General features: G+C 36.2%; 3 protein-coding genes across 4 annotated transcripts; 2 read left to right on the top strand and 1 right to left on the bottom strand.

Annotated features, from left to right (window-relative positions):
- The first annotated feature begins 78 nt into the window (after positions 1–78).
- Positions 79–2,001, top strand: LOC117907108 (LRR receptor-like serine/threonine-protein kinase GHR1). The gene has a single exon (XM_034820489.1). It carries the CDS (start codon positions 540–542, stop codon positions 1,821–1,823), a length of 1,284 nt encoding a protein of 427 aa, XP_034676380.1. The 5' UTR covers positions 79–539; the 3' UTR covers positions 1,824–2,001.
- A 4,877-nt stretch (positions 2,002–6,878) lies between these two features.
- Positions 6,879–9,008, top strand: LOC117907855 (B-box zinc finger protein 21). Its single transcript, XM_034821517.1, has 3 exons — positions 6,879–7,849; positions 7,931–8,362; positions 8,493–9,008. The coding sequence occupies exons 1-3, from the start codon at positions 7,664–7,666 to the stop codon at positions 8,784–8,786; spliced, it is 912 nt and encodes a 303-aa protein (XP_034677408.1). The 5' UTR covers positions 6,879–7,663; the 3' UTR covers positions 8,787–9,008.
- Positions 9,009–13,167: 4,159 nt separating this feature from the next.
- On the bottom strand, positions 13,168–20,916 carry LOC117905966 (SH3 domain-containing protein 2-like). Of its 2 annotated transcripts, none has more exons than XM_034818865.1 (10): positions 20,569–20,908; positions 18,658–18,780; positions 18,509–18,578; positions 18,275–18,426; positions 16,332–16,433; positions 15,822–16,022; positions 15,309–15,371; positions 14,547–14,699; positions 14,376–14,450; positions 13,168–13,496 (listed from the first exon to the last, which is right to left on the bottom strand). In XM_034818865.1, exons 1-10 carry the CDS (start codon positions 20,626–20,628, stop codon positions 13,389–13,391), a joined length of 1,107 nt encoding a protein of 368 aa, XP_034674756.1. In that variant the 5' UTR covers positions 20,629–20,908; the 3' UTR covers positions 13,168–13,388. The 2 variants fall into 2 exon arrangements, with proteins under 2 accessions (XP_034674756.1, XP_034674757.1); XM_034818866.1 differs by having other exon boundaries at positions 13,412–13,496; positions 14,311–14,450; positions 20,569–20,916.
- Positions 20,917–21,938: the final 1,022 nt, after the last annotated feature.

Below are 21,938 nucleotides of genomic sequence, written 5' to 3' on the forward strand. Positions count from 1 at the left end.
TATGTAATGGCGAGATTGGGATGGAATTCAATTCAGTTACTATTCAAATGCAATGGAGTTCATTGCGCCCGGCAAATGTCCTGAGGAGTTAATTTCTTTTGCACCAGTCAAAATTGCTAGAGACGGAAGAAAGAGACAATACTCCTTGGAACTGAACCGTTATCGAGGAGATGGTTCTGTGGATCGAATTTTTATGAACAAGCTAGCCTTTTTCGGCCAAAAATGCAATATATTGACTCCAAAAGTATGGTAGGCCGAAAGTTACAATAGAAAATAATTTGGTTTTCTCGCCCATGTTCTCACTATAAGTCGAAAGGAGGTTGTATCAGATTTCCCATTCTTCGATAAAACTTGAACCATTTAAATATTGATTTGTTTAGTAGAAGTATCTCAATGAAAAGATAAGGCCTGTCATCCTCCTCTCAGCAAGGCAAATAAATTAGTCTTGTTGCAGGTCGACCGTACGGTTCAACCATCTCATTATCAGATCATATCGTCGAAAACTGGGTGGATCCAAAAATTCAGAGAGAGAATTGAGAATGAGGCGAGAAGTAGGTAGCCTGGGGTTCTGTTTATCTTGTCTACTTGCGGTGATTACGGTTTCGGAAGTGGTGATTACAGGAGATTCAAGAACCCATTCAGGAGATATTCAGGTTCTCAAAGATTTTAAAAATGGGCTCAACCCTGGTTCCATCACCCCCGGCTCTTGCTTGAGCTCCTGGGACTTCTCTGTGGATCCATGCGATTACTTATTCAGCGACCGCTTCACTTGTGGCTTCAGGTGCGACCGCCTCGTCGCCGGCGTCAGCCGGGTTACCGAGATCACCCTCGACCAGGCTGGTTACACCGGCACACTCTCTTCCTCCACCTGGAACCTCCCTTTTCTGCAATTTCTCGACCTCTCTGATAACTCCTTCTCCGGCTCCATACCCGACTCCTTCTCCAACCTCACTCGTCTCCGCCGCCTCACTCTCTCTCGAAACTCCTTCTCCGGGGAGATACCCAACTCCCTCGGTTCTCTCCCTAACCTCGAGGAACTCTATCTCGATAACAACCATCTCCAAGGTCCCATTCCAGCCAGCATTAACGGTCTGATAAGCTTGAAAAAGTTAGAACTTCAAGAAAACGCCCTGTCGGGCGCTTTTCCGGATCTGGGTTCGCTCAAAAACCTCTATTTTTTGGACGCCAGCGATAACCAAATCTCCGGCCAAGTCACAACTGCTTTACCGGCGTCCCTGGTGGAGCTCTCCATCCGAAACAACAACTTGGAAGGAAAGCTACCACATAGATTAGGGAGTTTGAAGTATCTGCAGGTAATGGATATGAGCGACAACAAACTCTCCGGGGTGATATCATGGATCGTGTTCGACCACCCATCACTGCAACAGCTCACACTCTCTCACAACAACTTCTCCTTGTTGCAAGTGCCGAGCAACATGGGTGAGGGTAGTAAATTGATAGCTCTTGATCTGAGCTACAACCAACTTGGAGGACTGTTGCCGGCGTTCATAGCGTCGATGCCGAACCTGTCGGCGGTGTCATTGGAGCACAACAAGTTCACAGGGATGATACCGTCTCAGTATGCATTGAAGACAGTGGTTGGTGGAGGGGGTGGAACGGCGTCGTTTGAGAGGCTGTTGCTGGGTGGTAACTACTTATTCGGGCCGATACCCGGTCCACTAATGTTTCTGAAACCCGGTTATGCTAACGTGAGCCTGGTGGACAATTGTTTGTATCGGTGCCCTAATAGTTTCTTCTTTTGTCAAGGTGGGACTCAGAAGTCCCTGGTTGATTGTAAGAATTTTAGGCACTCAATCCCATAGGGCTTAGAAAAAGGTATATATCTATAGATCCACTGAAGTCCACGGCATCATATCATCTGTGCAACTCACATTTCAATTTCTCCTACTCTTCTGTTTTATGTTATTGGAGGGCACAATCCTCTTGAGCTTGGAGGCTAAGAGATATGACAAAAGTAGCAAGAATTTTAGAGCATATTTACATCTGTTTTTCAATTTTATTTTATTTTATTTTTTTGTTTTTAAAAATGATAAGATTATTTTTCATATTTGACAATTTTTTTAGACAGAAAACAGTTTTTTTTTTCCAGTTATGTTGCCACCAAAAATATAAATGAGAACAAAAGTATATCTTGAAACAATTGTCATTTTTCATATTTCATATTTTGAGATTCAAAGTGAACACAAAGAAAAAATTGTTTCATATTTCATCTTTCGGTTATGCTTGAAATCATAAAAAGAAAGAAAAAACCGAAGAAAAATCAAAATAGATTTAAATATAATATATTATTTTTATATAATACTTTATTTTTATTTTTTTTAACTTTTTAATACAATAATTAAATAATTTTAAAATATATAAAATTTTAACTAATTTTAATTATATTTGAGTTTCTTTAATATTTTTTACAATAAAAATTATTTTTCTTCCCTTAGTATAATAAGGGATACATGACTTTTAAACATATCTACAAAATTAAAAGAGATTCATAGTTACAGTGTCAACAATTCTCTCTCATATCCAATATAAAAGATCATAAACATTTTCTATACAAACATGACGTTTTTGTTATATCCCGTAAAATTATGAGGTAAATCAAATAAACACCTTACGGGACAAAACAAATCCCCATATTGAAATTAAGATTAATTTTAATATCATTTATAATAATCTGTATCAACGGTTCTAAATTTCCCCCCACTTTGGATGATAAGCATACATTGCAGTGTTATGGAAGTCAATTTAATCACTTGTAACAATTTTTTCATTGACCAGAATTTAATATTCAACAAAAAGGGGAGTATCTCGCAAATAAAATATTGCATCAAACGAGACCTTAACATTACTCATAAATATTGTATTAACTGCGGAAAAGTGGAGTTGAAGAAAGAGGGGGAGAAGGGGCTGGGGCTGCGGCTGGGGCTGTGGAGCGGTGGATAAGATCCTACTCCCAAGGATTGTGGCAAAAATTTTCTTCAAAAGCTGGAGATTTCCAATGCACCGCCTCCTCCTCCATGTGCGTTTAAAATCTTCAACGTGCTCTGCCTCTTTGACCTACTCCCCTTCTATACTGGAATGACTTGTACTATTACGACTAGTCTTCTAAAGTTAAATTTCGTAACCATGTCATATGTATTTATTGGTGGATGGTGGTCAACAACGCTCCCCTCGGCAACTTTCCTCACACCTCAGATCTTTGTTTCGGCAAATCCTTTAATGATTAGAGTAATCTACATTGACCTGCTATATTGTCTAGGGATGACAATGGGACGGGTTTTTTCGGGTACCCGTCCCACTCCTAATGGGACGGTTTAAATTTAATAAACTGATTTGGGACGGGTATGAGAATATTTTTTTAAACCCAGGACGGGTTTGGGTATTGCCCCATCCGCGTCCCGTTTACATATAAAATTAATTTAATTTTACTATTTTTAATATATAGATAATAATAAAAAAATTTAATAAAATAAGTTATAAAAAATATAATAATTTTATTATTTATAAAATATATTTATTTTAATGTAATTAAAAAATTTAAAAGTAATTAAAAAAAATTAATTTTTTTTTTTTTTAAAAAAAAAAAACTAAACGGGATGGGACGGGGCGGGGCGGGGCGGGGCGGGCATGAGAATTTCTCATACCCCCGCCCCATTTAATTTTTTAAATTGGATGGGGATGAAAATTGTGTTTAATAAATGGGATGGGGTTGGAATGGGGGCGATCCGTCCCGTTGTCATTCCTATTATTGTCTAGATAGTTTATTCGAGTGAGACTTTCTAGTCCTCCAAGTTTATTTTTTATTCATAGGTTGGAATTTTAGCTATTTCAAAAAAATATTATTATATAGTTTGCTATTTTATTTACCAAGCAAATAAACAAAGGCCTTTAGGTGAACATAAATTAAAAGATAATTTCTTATATGAGTCAAAATAAAAAATAATTTTTTTTTTTTTTTTTAAGTTTCAGGTTAAGGTTCCTTTTCTTAAGTCATAAGCTTTTAAAACAACCTTTTGACTTCTTAGAACCAATCAGAAAATTGACTAGAAAATAACTCATTTTCAATTTCAATGGACACCACGTGAAGCATATGCCACGACTACCGGGCCCGTATTGGCCCAAAAAATGTAGCAATTTGAGGATGGGCATGGGCCCAATGGCCCAAATCAGAGACACTAATGGACTGATGAAACTTAAAGGGCCATTTTGCTGAGTCGCTGTTATGATTTTGAGAGTCTATTCGTATCAACAAATCCCAAAGGCCCAACTCTCCCAGAGGAGGGACCACTGTTTGAACTCAAACCCAACCGAATATTCCAAAAATATTTATAACCCTATTAAATGGAACCTTAGAATATTATCTAATTCTCCCTCCAATTTAGACATATTACACTATGGAAAAGTTCAGATATTTTATTTATTAAAAAAAATTGATTATTATTACCTATTAGTGTAATTCTATTGATCATATGAATACTGAAAAATATGGTATTAATAAGTGATGCATGTTCTTAGATTCCAATCTTGGTATAGATCATGTCCTAAATTTACTTTGATTGTTACGAGCTGATTGTCCGAAGGTTTAGATGCAAACAATTTCTTTTTTAAAAAAATAAAAAAATAATGATAATAACTGTTTTTTTTTTAAATACAAATTCTATTAATCATATCAATACTGAAGAGTGTAATATCGATAAGTGATATATGGTATTAGATTCCAATCCTGGTATCGATGATGTCCTGAATTTATTTTGATTGTTACGAGACGAATCGATGATGTCCTGAATTTATTTTGATTGTTACGAGATGAGACGCCTGTCCCGGGGTTTAGATGCAAGCAATTTCTTTAAAAAAAATAAAATAAATTAATGATAATAACTTTTTTTTTTAAATGCAAATTGTGTAAAAAAAAAAATCTTTGCAAAGGAAGGGAGTGGCGCCGTCCTTATAGCGCTGCCTAATTTTATTTGTGGTCCTTCACACGTGAAGGACCACTTGGGCTCCTACATAACATTGTTAAGCTTCCACTTTCGTAAAAAAGCACTTCTCTCTCTATTCACTTTTCTTCCCTCTTAAATGCGAGACCAGTGGTCCTCTTCTTCCGCCTCCTCCTCCTCCTCCTCCTCCTCGCAAAGTAGTTGTTGCACCGTAAAAAGTAAAACATTTTATTTTACCTCCACAAGTCCAAAGTCCAAATTCATCACCAGCTTAATCCTCCCTTCCACCTTCCATCTTGAAGGATGAAAAGAGAAACAAAAGCGTCTCTTTGTTTCTAAGCGGCAGCTTAGAGTGTTGACAATACGAAGCACGTTTTCAACTGGAGACTGAATGGAGTTTCCAGATGGAGGCCCAAAATCCAAACCTTAAAAAAACCATAATCCAAAGTCCAAACGATCCCTGGAATAGGCAAAAAGACATCCTTACAAGTGGAAATCGTCCGGACAAAAAAGGGGCTTATCACATCCAAATGGGTGAACCTCATCTCCCATGTACACTCTTTCACTATTGTTGGAGATGTTGACCAGCCTTCACCTTGTTCCCCATGCCTTCGTCACTTCTCACCCACTATCGCCCACTTCCCCCACCGTACCTTCTCTGTCACTCTCCGCCCTTCTATTTTCAAAATGGATTAGAGCAATCATATGTATCAATTATTGGACTAACAGCAGTAACCCTCTTATGTTCCAATTTTTGGGTCGGTTGATATTTTGGGTAGGGAGGGGATAATCGGAACAGCCATCCGAAGCCCAAAGATCCAGTCCACATTAATGGTATTGGAATCAAAGAATGAGAAAATATTCGTGTGCCTTATCACCTCACAGTGCGATGCCGACAAGACTTCCCCTCTCATGCTTTTCTTAAGATTCTTTAAGCATTATGTAGCATCATTCTTCCCCCCAGAAAAAAGTGCCCTCTTGTCTTCTAGTGTAACTGTTAACCCCACCCCTTTTCCTTTTTCAATCCATTTTCTTCAGATTTCTTCACAGCTATATCTTCTTAATTTAATCCCCTCATGGGCTCACCCCATAAAATAATATTTCATTTGAATCTGAGCTTCATTTTTAATAACCCCCATCATCCATGGCTTGGATCAGTGTAACATGATTGACAATTTTTAAATAATCAAATGACAGATCAGTAGAAATCCTAGACATACATATGCCCATGTTGTGTATACATACATATCCAGGAGGAAAGTAGGAATTCAATGAGGCATTTTCTACATTCTCCCCCACTATATGAAGGAGGAAAGTAAGAATTCAATGAGGCATTTTCTACATTCTCCCCCACTACATGCTCTAAGTCCTCCAACTGAAGTACTGATTTTTTTAATATGGCTGGTGAGTGGGAAGGGGAGACAAAGGATGTGGATTTCCATGATCGCTCAAAAGCAGTGCCAGCGAAGAAACCCATATTGTTGGGAAGTTAAACAAACCATTAATGTATAAAAGCTTGGGCCCCTTGTGGTGTTTCGGGGCCTTTATTTCGGTTTTGTGGGGTGCGGCTTCCTGTTTATTCAGATGTTTATAGCATTAATCAATGATAAAATATTTTGTAATGTCGGCATCCAATCAAGCTTTGTCCTGCTTCAAAACTGTTTCAATTGATTAATTATGACTTTATGTAATAAGATTTGCAGAATGGATGGCTCTGATTTTGTCTACTCCTAGAGCTCTCCGTTTCATCGTTTGTGTAGTAGATTAATTTGTTAAATTATAACCGCCAAGTACGAACGTGGAAAGGTCATTGTAAAAATAATAATAAACCGAGGTGGATGGGAGAGGAGAGAGAGGAAATGTAGACGAAAGCAACAAGGAGTGAATGCCCATGACCTGCATTAAGGGACGAGGGTCGAGAGACTTCCTCTTCGTTTGGCCTCTTCTTCCTTTCCTATTCACCAAAAATTCTCGACCCTCTCTCTTCGTTTGGCCTCTTCTTCCTTTCCCATTCAGCAAAAATTGAAGAATTTATAACGAGAGAGATTGGAAGAGAAAATTTATAACGAGAGCGATTGACAGAGAGAGGCGTGCTCAGCTTTAATTTTGTAATTGAATAGGAGGAATATATGTGTATATTTGGTGAAGTGGGTTCTTGGAGTAGAACATTTTTCGTTCATATCGACACTGGTATTTAGCATCAAAGCCTGTTCACTTGTGCGATAGTTAGTTGAATAAATGGTATTCTGATTTTAAAATTCAATCCCGTTTTGATTGAGGAAGGTGAGTATGAAAAAGCAAAGCAATGAGGGGTTTAGTGTTATTGGGTGGGAGTGTGTGAAAGGCCAATAAATTCATAGATCAAGAAGGAGTTCCAACTGTTTCCATAAGTAAAGCAACAAAAAGTAAGGATGAAGGGATCCTCCGCCGGGACTAGAGCATATTGTCTCCATGGACACGGCCCCCCTCCCATCATCTCTTTTCTACTAACCCAGCTTTTTGTTTGTGAATCCTGATATGGTGAGCATCAAATCCCACCCCCACTCCTCTCCCTCATTTCTTTATGCTACACACTGCTGCCACTTGTATCTCTTACCTACTGCCTTGTAGTCCTCTCCTCTTCTCTCTCTCTCTCTCTCCTCTTTCTCTCTCTTTGCCTTCTATTCCAAGTTCCAGAGCCCACCATCTCTTGATCTGATTGCCAACAAATGAAGATCCACTGCGACGTCTGTAGTAGAGAAGAAGCGACGGTGTTTTGCACCGCCGACGAGGCAGCTCTCTGCGACGCCTGCGACCACCGGGTCCACCACGCCAACAAGCTCGCCTCCAAGCACCAGCGCTTCTCTCTTCTCCACCCCTCCCCTAAGCAGGTCCCTCTCTGCGACGTATGCCAGGTGAATTTCACACTTTTTTTTTTCCTTTTTCGTTTTTGATGATTCGGTTTTTTGATTATGAGTTGTTGTTGTCATTGGTAGGAGAAGAGAGCTTTCCTATTCTGTCAGCAGGACCGAGCAATTCTATGTAGAGACTGCGATCTTCCAATTCACACCGCCAACGAGCACACCCAGAAGCACAACAGGTTCCTTCTCACTGGCATCAAGCTTTCTGCCACTTCTGCGCTCTACTCCTCTACCACCAGCGTCGCAGATTCTGTTTCCGATCACAAGTCTCAGTCCTCTCTCAAGAAGCCCGAGTCGGTGCCTCCTGAGATCTCCCATCCACCGTCCATCACCAAGACTTCATCGCCAACAACCGCCATAAACAGCATAAACAAGGGTGGGGATGCTTCTCTAACAAGTGAAGGTGTTTCAACCAGTAGTATATCAGAGTACTTGATCGAGATGTTACCAGGCTGGCATGTTGAGGATTTTTTGGATTCCACTTCTGCTCCTTCTGGTTTCTGTAAGGTTTGCGTTCATCTTTCTTGCTGTATATAAAATTCTTTTATTTATTTTTTAATAATAAAAAGAGGATAGCCCATCTCTTTTTATCCAAGCCGATTATCAAGTGATCTGAACTTTGCTTTCGCTTTTGTAGAGTGCTGGTGATGATGTACTACCTTATCTTCTTGATGCGGATCTTGACAACAATCTGAGTAGCTTCTCGTCAGAAAATTTGGGGGTTTGGGTTCCTCAAGCTCCCACTCCTCTCCATCCTTCTCAATATTCGTCATTCATGGGTGGGCAGATTGGGTTGAAAGAGTCCAAGGAAGCTACAACCATGAAACCCAACAGCAAAAAGTGGGGAGACGATGTTTTTACAGTTCCACAGATCAGCCCTCCATCTGTAGGCTCCAAGAGATCTAGATCTTTCTGGTCGTATCACCACTAAGTCTGATGCCCATTTTTTTTTCTTTTTTTGTTTCTTTTTGAACCGATCTGGTTTTCGTTTTTTTCCCCTCTTGCTTTAATTTTGCTTCCAATGTTCTTCAACTCAGGTTCAGTCCATCCTTTTGCCTTTTCACCTTTTTCCATGGACATGTACTTGCAAGCTGCAAGTTATCTTCCTTTGTAAATATGTATGAAACCCAGATAGCTTTTTCCTTCCATCCCATGAATGAAGTCAGAAAATTTTTATTCAAAAAGGAAAATAACAAATTTTTGGCGGAATATCAGATGAAAGTACACTGTAGAAAACTGAGAGAGAGGAAATGAACAAAGTGGGGTTCAAAAGCACAACAAAGTCGTTTTCTAGTTTGGGTGGAGGGGATGTATCATGAGATATAGCAGAAAGCAGAGAGAGAGAGAAAGAAGACGAAGATGATTGATCGGATAAGAGGGAGATGGGATGGGGATGGTCTGGTTTTGTCGAATTCGGAATTTGCTGAGGACCTGCCGTTGCGTGGGGACGTTTGCTACCATTCCATCATTTTCTTTTCAAAACAAAATTTTGTTTTTGTTTTTATTTTTTATTTTTCTGTTTTCATTAGGCATCTTTGATCTTTCCAAGCTGGTGCGCCAGGTTTGGGTTTGCCACCTTCCAACTCAGCTTCTCACCTCCCTCCTCCTCCACGTCACCTCCCTCTTTCAGGCATAATTGGATCCGCTTTTGGGAACCTATTACCTCCGTTTTAAGACAAATAAATTTTGATTATATATGCTTATGCTTTCTTAAAACAGCTCAAACCTTTTTTTATTTGACTTTTGAATTACAAAAAGTTTTACTTTTTAATAAAAAGGACTTTGTCGTGCTTTTCAAAGCACAAATAGCTTATGTCTTTTCGTTAATAATTTAATATAAAAATTAAAAAAATATTACTTCTTAATTCTTATAAATAAAAAAAAAAATGATTTTCTTGTGTTTAATAAAATTTTCATGAAATTAATTTTATCTTTTAAATTATGACTTTAATTTTAATTTCATGTAAGTATGGAAAACTTTGTGCTACTTTATTAAAAAAAAAATTAAAATTTCAAATATGACATCTTTTAATTCTAAACAAATCAATTTTAAATTTATTTATTAATTTACATCTAATTTTTATTTATAGGTGATATTTAATTGCTATTTATTTTCTATTATTATTTATTACAATTAAATCACAAAATATAAAAATATTTATTTTTTTGGTGAGGCTAATTTATTATTAGATAAATATTTTAATTAGGTATAAAATAAATTTTAAATCTTTTATATATATATATATTCAAACCGGTTAAGAAAATGTTAAATCATGGCTCATACTTGTGGCTTCTAATAAAAACGCAAACAAAAAGCTATCTGAAATGAAAACTTTATTAATTGACGGAGGATGTTTTTTTTTTGGAAAATTATTATAAAATCGTCCTAAATAACTCGCCTTTTTGTTTTAATAGTCTTTTAAAGGTTTGGAGATTATGGATGGAGTTATTACTTTTAAAGGTCAAAAATATAAAAGTAAATTTTAATTTTTTTTTTATTTTTAAAAATATTAGAAATAAATGACAATATAATAGGTAAAAAAATTAAAAATAAAATTAATAAATTATTAATATTTTTCCATATTTTGAAGTTGCTTAAAAAAATATAAAACTTTTTATTTGAAATAAAAAATGGATGAAATACTTTTCATATTCATTTTCATGTTTTTGTTTGAAGAATAGCTCATTTTTTTACATATCTTTTATTATTTTAAGTATTTATAATATATTTCAAAAAATATATTTTTTTTTGTTAAAATAAAGTCGATTAAATTTTTAAATTTGAGTTTTTAATGACCTTTTTAATTAAATAATCCTTGATTTTAACTCGGCTTCGTCATAAGAAAATTCAAGGCATTCACGAACGTTGCGCACCTCTATCATACATCTTGACCACACGTCTTGGATCTTCATTACACATCTTAACATACACCCGAGTCAACTCGGTCATTTGATGGACCTTTCGTTTTTGGCTTTTTTTAAAACTTCCCATTATTCAAACAACACATAATATAAGTTCATATAAAATTAGAAGTGGTTGTTTACAAAAAGTCAAAAAGCATTATTAGCATTGGTTAAGAAAATCTACAATGGAAAGAACTGTGCGAAAAGGATGTGAGAGTGATTTCCCTGGGGCAGCAACAATATCAAATAATCTACCCCTTTATAATAAAATTGATATTATATATGTATATATTTTATTTGTTTAATAAAAATTATAATATATATATATATATATATATATTTTTTTTTAACTTTTAACTAGACCTTGGAGTTCAGAGAGCTTTCTGATTCTCTTCATTTACGCTCTTCTTCTATACATCTCCCCCATTTCTCAATCACACCTACCTTCCAGCCTGAATTTTCTAGGAAATTAAATGTTGAGGTCTGGTTCTTTCTTTTTCGCTTTGCAAAGGTTTATTGGAATGGGTAGGGAACAGGTGTCTGTGATTGGAGTGGGGAAAGGGGTATGAACAATGCATTGAGAATATGTTGTGACAGTTTGATAAATATTAAATGCAAATAAGGACAAAAAAAGTTCCAATAAGACTGTATTTTGACTTTTATAACATGATATATAGAATTTTAAAGCTTAACAGAAAGGTAAAAAAAAAAAAAAAAAAGTTAGTATTCTGGCTTTCCATGGATAGAATTTTAAAGCTTATCCATCTTGTATGCCTCTTGAACGCATGACAAAAAAATATTTGACCACCACATAAACGTAATAATTACATAAATGGCAAAGATAGACAGGAACCCATCGACGTCAGATTTCTTTAACTAATCTTGATTATTCCCACTTCCCACAGACTCATTCAATTGGTTAACAGCGTGGAGCCCACCCCAATCAAATTGGGAGTAGTGACTCCACTCTCCAGTGGAGAATCTGGCATCCATGTTGGGAGAGATCATCAGAAAACCAGATTAAGGTTAAAAGGGAAAAAAGGACAATTAACAAACAGAGATAGATCATCCCATCCATGGACCCAGTTTCCAGTTCATCCGGATTGTCTCAAGCCTAGTGGCCAACATTTTTTGGGTATATCAATTATCAAACCAACATTCAAAACGCTACCCAATCCTCAGACCCCCTGTCAAAATATCTTTCAATATTCTCTCTAAAACTTCTCTACAGACCTTACTAGCTGGAGGCCACCTACTATATATGAAATCTCATCACCCACAACATTTGTCTTCACAAAGAAGATAAAAATGAAGTAACCTGTTCAACTATAATTTAGTTCGTGCATCTAATCATTCTCTTATTATTATTATTATTATTATTATTGATCTACATACGTGTGTTCAAGGTGATAAAAGACCATTGAGGCGTGCCTGCTTTTCAGTGATCCTCCCCCTAACTTCACTTTTCTTCTAGTCATGAAAACATGATCACTTCATTGAATTTATATCATAACTAATTTATTCATACATTTTTCACGCTTTGCATGAGAAATAAATTTATGAATAATATCAACTCAAACTAAATCCTTCTTCCATCTTTGAATAGAGAGCAAAGCAAAACAAAACAAAATGGAGCATAATTAGGGTCCAATTATGATAGAGATATGTTTTATTACTTCATATTACGGATGCAATTTGAAGGGGTCTAACCCACCCAAAACCCAATACAATGTCTAGATACTATAGATAACATAACGCCGAATAAAATATTCTATCGACTAGGATCAGAATCAATCATTCACATCGAGGGCTGACATCATAAAACAGACTACATTAATTAATTGAGTCAGCCTTCCTCCTACTATTTCCAGCAACTGAGCAGAACGGCGACAAATCCTTCATATTAAAGCAGTTCAACCAACACTGCAGGTTTTCAACTTTTTAAGGGAAAATTGCTCATGAGTAAGGATGTATGATGTAAAACCTGCAAGCCTTTTAAATCAATTTTTCAGAAAAAAAAAAATGGTCTTCATATTTTTCTATTTTTACACTTTTGTCTAATGAATTGACTGTTAGGTGAATTTTTGAAGACAATATTAAAATATAAGTGCTTCTTGTACATTTACAGCCCTTTTCGATAATTTTCCATTTTTTGAATTCCATGATTTTAATTCACGACTTGATGAATTTAAGAATTTTTCTTTTTCCTTTCCTTTAAAATCTCAATGAGTTGTTAATTCATCATATAATCATTCAGGCAATACATAGAACCAATATTGGAAACTATGCCCTTGACAGATACACACTTCAGATAGTATCAGGAGTAAAAGGATGTACAAGAAAGGAATCTTTCACAAAATAAATGGACAAGGAATCCAAATGACTAAACAAGGAACAATAACAAGGTATAGGAATCAAAGAAAAACAAGATTTAATCATTCCTTTCATTGTGATATATAAACATCTACATTGATGGGGAATAAGATTAAAAGCAGCACAAACAACTACAGCCCATGGACAAAGAACAAATAACCCAAAAACCATATCCCACTTAAAGAAGATATGAATGCTCTAATCCCACGTATGTCAAGCGCAAGAGAAACATAGACTTGAAAAAGATTTGAAAGACTTACACCAACTTGCTTGCAAGAACGCGTTCTCGTCTTTCTATGTATCCAACTGGGAACCAACCTGCTTTTCCTCTGCATTCACCTTCTGCCCAGCCACTGTTTGACACCTGCCAAGCACAGAAAGTGAACAGATCTTGTAAAAGAACTGGGATAAAAGATAACCAAATCCAAACATGCTAAGAATAAGCAACATATACTGCAAAAAGGAAAAGAAAAGGACAATGGAACAAATATAATGCAAACTTTATCATTGGGTGGATTGAGGTATCCAATAAAGCAATGTATCCATAAAGTTTTAATTTCCCATATTAGAGGGAAAAGGAAAACAGCTGCCAAATTTAAAATAAAATAATAATAATAATAATAATAAAAGGGAGTGGGGAGGGCCATTAAACTTAACTTAGGTGCCATGGTTTTGAGTTCAAAAATACCAATCCAAATCAGAAGATTGCAAGCCTTTACCAAATAATTCTAACATAAATGACATGAAAAGAAATTTGAGAAGGAGAATACTTTGGTTCATACACATACAATCTGATTCCATCACCCAGGATCAGAATCTAATCCTGTCACAGTTATTCTTCAATCCTTTTTTCCAAGAATCCTCTAATCAAATTGTCACCACTAAATGAAGATCACAGTGGGACAAAGGATGCTAACATCAACATAAAAATAGAGTGCATTTAGCAATTCACAAACCAAACAACAAAAAAGCCCTTAAGATGTGACCACAGGACTGACAGTTGGGTGCCCCAGATGGTAGGTGGGATGAATGACAGAGGAATTGCAGAAGATTGTTTTGGAAGTACCAATTAGAGGAACCTTTTGTGTTTGTGTGTTCATCCATACACCCATGGAGTCTCAGTGAACAACTTGTGAAGTGAATATTTTATATCAAGTCCTGATAAAAGTTACAATTACCCTTCAATTCCAAATATATGCAAGCATCAATGTATCCATGAGAAGAGGAGTCTAAGGTGAAAAACCTTTCGTATCACAACATGATCACCAACTGACAAATTCAACTCCACATCAGATTCAGCTTGAAATGAATGCATGACCTACAGTAAAAGGAAATGAAATAATATATAGCAGAATAGTCAAGAAGTATGGACTCTGTATCATAATTACAAATGGATGACAAGAAAGATAGTTACTTCTCCTAAGAAATAGCCCACGCTGCCTGTTGATTCACCGTATGTTTGAGAAGCAAAGACATTGTTCACTTCATCATATGATGGGGGAGGAGGCATGGCATTATTTGCAGTTGGACTAGGAAAAGCTTCAATTCGTTGACGCTCTGCCAGCATCTGTTGTCAACAACAAAAAATGCATGTCATCACCACTTGGAACAGCAAAATATTGTTCATACAGAAATCCAGGCCCCGACCCTTAGCTCAGGCGGTAGATTGCGGGGAGGGGGTTGGGCTTCACTGCCATCCAGATCAGCAGAGAGGAGCCATGTCTAGGCTGAACCTCACATTCTTACACTCCATGACATGTATTGGACACTTCATGGATGTGTTCAAAATTCTAATTTTCTAAAACAATTTATTTTTGTTATATACATGACCTACACATTTGCAAGAAGCATGGGCACAATAACATACAACTATTTCACATTAATAAAAAAATGATATGATTCCAAAACGAAATAAGAAAGATAAATAGAAAAAAAAAAAAAAAAGAAACCTCTTCCAATAGCATACATTGTGTTTTACATGCACTATCATGGTCAAGCTTCTTCTTCCAAGTCATACAATTCTTCATACAAAAATTCAGATTAAGAATCAAACTAATATGTTTTTTCATGCAAAATATGTACTCAAAAACCCTTGTACAAAAGCAACACATGAATGCAACTGAACTGAAAAGAGATGCTATAGTACCATAAAGGAACTTGAAAAATTAATACATACCTCACTTTCTAGCTGATCAAGTATCTGCAGGACACTTTGATGATAACTGCGCTCTGATTCAACCTTCAATGCAAAAAAATAAATAAATAACTAAGAATATGTTTGAATACACTTCCTGTTTTTGTTTTTAAAATTAGAAAATAGTAGGAACTTTTATATAAGATACAAGAACTCTAACATGCATATATTAAAAAAGTGGTGGTTTTAAGAACCGTTTAAAAAAAATTAAGGTCTCAAAAAAATTGTACTACCTCAAATTTTAAAATGTTTGAGAGTGATTTTTAAAGATATAAGATAAATCTAAACTTTTTGTACAAAATGTTCTACTTTTACATAGAAGTTTATGATTTTAAAAACAAAGAATAGAAAGTATATCCTAATGGATACTAAGTAGAACAAAATTAAAATAATAGAAAAAACAATTTTCCAACTCCAATTTCCAATTATCCATATTTGAGCTAGACTTGGACAAGTCCTCATACTGAAAAAATAAAAATAAAAAATCTGTATTACCATGGCAATAATTCGCTGAAGAGTCAACCTTTGTTGTTGGCCTTCTACAGCTGCCATTGCGGAGACCGCTTCTTTACCTAATATTGCTGTGTTTGACTTCAGCTCATGAAGCTTGGCTTCAGCAGCCTCCAGCTTCAAAACATTATCAGGATTGCCCATGGATTCCCTCGCCTTAATTTGACGTTTGGAAACTTCTATAGCCTGTCTGGGTGAAAAGTAGAATGTAAAGACAATCTTGGAGGAGTCATCTCAGGTAAGTTTAAAATTCCATGTAATCTACATTTTTCTACTAAGATTTATTTAGAGGTTTTACAGTGTACCAAAATGCCATCATGAACTTGGGATTCATAGGTCCAAACTGAAAATCATTATTGAGAATCATCTATAATAAAACTGAAATGGAAATAACAGGAATATGACAATGAAATGAATCGCTCAAATTTTGGTAAGAAATGGAAGATGCATCCAGCAGACTGCAGATATAAAGAAATGTCTCATATCTAACGTTACCTGAGCTTCAGCTTCCATTCGCATTCTCTCATATCGTTGAGCAAGATGTCGAGCATCCTCCAAGGGAGCTCCCATTACCATTGCTCTTAAGGGTTCTCCAACCTGGAAATAAAGAATCAAACACTGGATAACTACACATTATAAAGGTTGTTAGCCCAAGGGTTCTCCTAATGAGGTTTTGATGATAACAAACCATGGTTAAGTGACTAATTGTTTTAAACTGTTAAGAATCTCAGGCTTAATCTCAAAAATTCATCAAGGACCAAACGAATACGGGATCGAGATCATTTGGAAGACTTGTAATCATAGGAAATGAATGTAAGATGATAGCATGAGTGCACTTAGGATGTTCATACCTTTTCATGCATCTTAGAAAACTCGGTTTATTCTCTAAAACTTGATTTTCTTTAAAACCCAAGTTTTATCAAATATACCTTAGGCAAATTGATTCAAAATTGGCATATTAACTCACCTAAAGACTTTGTCTAAGTATTGGAAAAGAAAGAAATAAAAAAGGATAGGTTTTCGGGGCCAAAAGGCTCAACCGGTCGTGGCTATGGCCAATCGGCTCAACCGGTTGGGGAACCGGTCGACCGGTTGCCCTTGTCCAGTCGAGGGAGACACAAAATTTTCTCTCTCTCCCAGTAGCTTTCTCTTCTCGGTCAAGCCTCACCCTTGTCCGGTCGATGTCCGGTCGAGGCAACGGTAACCTGCCATGCATTAAATGCACCAACGGCTAGTGATTCGGTTGACCCTTTGCTCGTCCGGTCGAGGCTACTTTTCTGCTGTTTTTGTCTCCCAAGCTTAGAAACCTATAAATAAAGAGCTCCTCTTCATTTATGAGGAAGAGAACAATTGCATTCAAAGCCCACCTACCTGTTCTTGATCAAAAAGCTCTCATTTTCTTTCTAAGTGCATCAAACCATCACTTGCATATTCTTAGTGCACTCTTGCAATTCATCCTAGCTTTCTCTTGTATTTGAGCCATCCTTAAGCTAGGTTGAGAGTTTCATCCTTGTATAAACTGAGTGTGAAAGCCTTCAAGTGGTTCAAATCTTGAAGAGATTGTGTGAGAGCCCATTGGAGCCGGAATCCAAGTGTAAGACGATTGAAAGCTTGATTGAAACTTCAAGTTAGTGGAACCCTCACTCGGTTAGGAGATTGAGAAGAGTGGACGTAGGCAAGGGAGGGCCGAACCACTATAAACCCGAGTTTGAATTCTCTAACTTTATCTCTTTCCTTTATTTATTTTGTGCATATATTATTGTGTGGAAAAAGATTTTGAAAAACCCAATTCACCCCCCCTTTTGGGTATTTTCCTTAATTATTTATAGCCTTTGTTTTATCAAAGGTGAAAAACTGACTATTAAATGGAGAATTTAGAATGATAATGTAAATATGTCTTAATCGATTTGATTCAGTAGTTCATGTAAAAAATAATCCATAATTATAAAGAATAATAACGCAAACCTCCATCAAACTGCAATATGCTTTCAAATCAAGCTTCAGATGCAATACACCCAGTACATGCTCTAAACTCCAAAATGATTAATGAATCAAATGGCTTTTTTGACAAGGCTTATATACAGAGAAAGTGACAAAGTCCAAGACAAACGTATTGAAATGAGAAAATAACTCATAATAACTTAAGTTGAGGTAGAAAAATGATGCGACATAATGGAAGCAATGTAATAGCAACCATGGCCATAATGAAGTGGATTTGAGTAGGGCAACCCCCAGTAAGAGATCTAGTGGAATGAGATGTTTCCAATATCATTTAATAGTTTTGATTTTGTAATTACAAGGGAAGTAGTGCTACATGTTCAACAACATAATTTCCAACAATTTGGACTAAATCTAGCAGGCATTTTGTTTCTTGTTAAATACATATTTTGCGCATGCATATTTTTACTTATGAGTGTCACAATAACATCAGATCAAACCTTGGTGCCAAGAGCTTTCAGTAGATTTCCACGCTCCTTTTCCATTTGAGCACGAGCTCTAGCAAAGCTTAATGCAGCTTTAGATAAGGTACTGCCACTGGTACAAGTGTTTTCAACACCATATTTTCTGCTGTCTTCTGACAACTTGGTACCTGTTATAAAGATTGTACGTAAATGAAAAAGCAGCATGAAATGAAATACCAATAAAGGAAAAACAGAGTCTCAGCAGCTCACCTATTTCAACTTGCTTGGACCCAGTAACTATGAAACCTTCCACACCACGGACAATATCCCTTTGGAAATGCTAGTGAGAGAAAAGGATATACAAAGGTTAAGAAGAAATATACAGGACAGTTACATAGAAGTAAGAGGCATTGTGTAACCTTCCCAGCACGGGTTGATATGTAAAGTTTCTCAAGTTTTTGATGTTGCTGAAGTTCTGACTCATCAGTGAGGACATTATCTGGGCCACCATAACCACCACCAGAAAACTGCTTGAGAACAGCCTGGCATCAAAATTCAACATCAATCATAATTTTCGGCAAAGCCACCAAGTAAACCTCAGAAACTCATATACATTTGAAAAAGTATAACCATAGAGACGAGGAACTAATTAAACTGGTGAAGTGGCAACAAATGAATATAAAGACGAGTCAAAAACTAATAAGAAATGTACATAAAACAGATAAAAGGCCATCACATCCAAACAAATTTCCAGGAGAAGCATCACATCACCAGATAGCAACAGGAGGGGGTGGACAGAAAATACAAGACCCGTCGATACTGACACAACAATCAATAGGACAGGAACACATGGCCATGAAACCAATACATAAGAAGCCATGGATCTCAGACTGCATTATTTGAACAAGTAATAAATGGAACTGCATGTTCATGCTCATTTGCACAAGTTGAGCATAAGACCAGGCAGATCAAGAAGAACTGCATTTCTAACTTGAATGTTGCTTGTGTGGCATGCCAGTCCTAAGATGAAGGCAAAGGCATTATTTCATACTTGCATATTTTAGTTTGATGTTATGAGAAAATAATTTTTTTCAATAGGCAACAGTACGAGAAAATAATATAGATAACTTATCCAAATTTCAATTGTAAAACCAAGTAAGCAGAGTGCATAAGGTACCATGTGTAGGGGAGGAGAGGAACCAAGAATTCATTTGTTTCTATGGATGAAACTTTTCCTCAGATTACACAAAGTTCGGATGTAAACAAATATTTTCCCAAAGCAACCTTAAAATACATAATAAAGCTTAGGGAAACTTCAAGGTCAGATAACCATTGACATAGCTACAGACTTATGGAAAAAATAATGAAAATCTTTCAGGAAATGTTGCATTGAAACATATTGATCCTAGGCATGTATTTAGAAGACCTTTCAAGAAATAATACACTTCCAATCGACACTAACCTACTGAATTTTACTGCAAGAGAAAACCAGAGGAACAACAGAACAAAGTGTTTGTTAACACATCAAGACACTATGCACCAAATAAATTTCTTTGATGCAGAAAAAGAAAATAGTAAGTGTATAAAAATTGAGCTAGTGCATGTGTGCATGTGCATTATACATCATAACCAAGAATCCATGTAAAGGTTTAGTACAAAAATTTGATATTATATCAAACGTTTGTTTACTATTTAGGTCAAATCATGATATATCCTGTCTACTGAACCACTGGTTCGATTCAGTTCATTTGCTTCTGAAAATAGTAAAACCCATGTGTTACTGGAAGTGTAAATTACAAATCCAAACATTATCCTTTTATTCCAACTCTCCCGCATCACCAGTCTTGAATGAATTTAAAATCCACAAATATCAAAATTTTCATTTCAAATTTACAAGACAAAGAACACAACACCCATGTTCCATGAAGTAATAAAGAAAAAACAAATCACATCCCAATACCAATCTCCAAACCCTAGACAGCACAGTTATAACATTCAAAACTGTATACCACCTTTAAATGCTTCAACAGCTAGACTACAAAGAATATATTAAATCATGACACAGGTCACCACTACTGAAATGAAGACAAAGATAATCTCATCATATAAATAGAAAGCTTCAACCTGCTAAGAAAGTCTATCGCACAGAACATATAAACAAGAGGCGCACAAGAATCAGAAAAAATATATGAAAATACAGCACAAAGAAAATTCAGAATCTTACAACAGCCACTTTAGCCTTAACAAGTTTTAAAAATATTCAAATATTTCACATCCTTTTTCCCACATTTTCTCGGCAACCAAACGGGGCGTTAGGGTTTCTTTAATACCTGCTGTTGCTTTGCGACCTGGTCTATAATCTTTGTGGCTTGCTTCCTGATTGCTTCCATTCAAGAGAATGAAAAAGGTCGAGGACTTCAACTCCCAAATATTTGGCAACAGAAACGAATTTTCAAAATTCAAAATCGAAACGTTTTTGAAAAACTGTTTCTCAAAATAAAAATGTTGTTTTAAATTTATACCACTCAACACAAGATGCAGGGGCTTTTTGAGTCGCGAAGTCGAAAGGAGCGGGAGTGACACGTGGAAGCTGTCTATTGGCGAGGTTTATTGTAGGGTGTTAGTCACGTCTTGCCATGTTGGGAGAAAAAGTTATGGAAAAAGCACCGGGTGTGATGATTTCATGGGATTTGGTTTTATTTTCTACTTTGTGGAGGAGAAGTTTTCAAAGCATGTTTTGAAAACAAAATTGCGATTCCTTCCTTCGCTTCTTAAATGGGCTTTAGAAGGAATGGTTACTCTCAAATTCCAATTTTTCTCATCCTATTCATTCAGTAATATTGAAAAATGATTAATTTCATTTACCTCCCGAAGCTTCGGTTAAATATGTCTAATTCTCATAAATTTTAAAATTTTATTAAATACCTATTTTATCTTTTTTCATTTTTTATTTTTAATTTAAAATTCAAAGCGAATAAAGTGATAATTAATTTTGAAGAAGGCACTGTTATTGAGTGCAGCCATTGATGTTCCATGAGTATGATTGCCATGTATTATATTTGGACAATGATAACGGGGGGACATGACTCAAGCTATTTGCAGAATGGACTCAATTGGTTTGCCCAAGAAGCTATCTGCATTCAACTACCAAAAACAAACCTTCTAACTGCTTTTCATAAAATATGTCTCAAAGTAACCACTTGTCTAATAAAAGGTCAGTCACTCCAACCAACCTGTTGAGTGTTGAGGGAAGCATGCCTGCAATAAAAAATACAAGGGTCTAGGGCTGCACTCCCCTAACCCACTGGCCATTTGGATATTGGAAGATATAAGGATAAACAAGACCTCATGCCAAACGGTAATATGATTATGCATTATCAACAGCTCAGCAACATTAATAAAGAAGGAATCATGGAAACTTTTTCTTTTCCCAAAGCCATAGAAATAAGGGTTCCAAGTTAATTGAAGCAAATCTTACAAGGAGGTGGGAATGGCTGAGGAATAAAAGATTTGAGGAAAGGGGGAAGGACGTGAGGATTAGTAATTTAGTAGAAGATGAGGGGGGTTGATGAGTGATCAGGGGCGTCGACAGTGAGCTTTGCACATGTGCTGGCAGTCATAAAGGCAAGGTCCACCACAGTGAAGTGGACAATCCAATCTCATGCCTTTACACCGTCCTCTAACCATGCATTGCGCAAAC

The sequence above is a fragment of the Vitis riparia genome, chromosome 18 (assembly GCF_004353265.1).
Source record: "Vitis riparia cultivar Riparia Gloire de Montpellier isolate 1030 chromosome 18, EGFV_Vit.rip_1.0, whole genome shotgun sequence".
Classification (NCBI taxonomy): Eukaryota; Viridiplantae; Streptophyta; class Magnoliopsida; order Vitales; family Vitaceae; genus Vitis; species Vitis riparia.

Excerpts from the sequence above, each read along its gene's own strand:
- LOC117907108 (XM_034820489.1), top strand. The coding sequence starts at position 540 with ATGAGGCGAGAAGTAGGTAGCCTGGGGTTCTGTTTATCTTGTCTACTT.
- LOC117907855 (XM_034821517.1), top strand. The coding sequence starts at position 7,664 with ATGAAGATCCACTGCGACGTCTGTAGTAGAGAAGAAGCGACGGTGTTT. Across the intron at positions 7,850-7,930 it reads CTCTCTGCGACGTATGCCAG|GAGAAGAGAGCTTTCCTATT; the intron begins GTGAATTTCACA and ends TGTCATTGGTAG. Across the intron at positions 8,363-8,492 it reads CTCCTTCTGGTTTCTGTAAG|AGTGCTGGTGATGATGTACT; the intron begins GTTTGCGTTCAT and ends TCGCTTTTGTAG.
- LOC117905966 (XM_034818865.1), bottom strand. The coding sequence starts at position 20,628 with ATGGAAGCAATCAGGAAGCAAGCCACAAAGATTATAGACCAGGTCGCA. Across the intron at positions 15,372-15,821 it reads TTCAGCGAATTATTGCCATG|GTTGAATCAGAGCGCAGTTA; the intron begins GTAATACAGATT and ends TTTGCATTGAAG. Across the intron at positions 14,451-14,546 it reads TGGGCTATTTCTTAGGAGAA|GTCATGCATTCATTTCAAGC; the intron begins GTAACTATCTTT and ends CTTTTACTGTAG.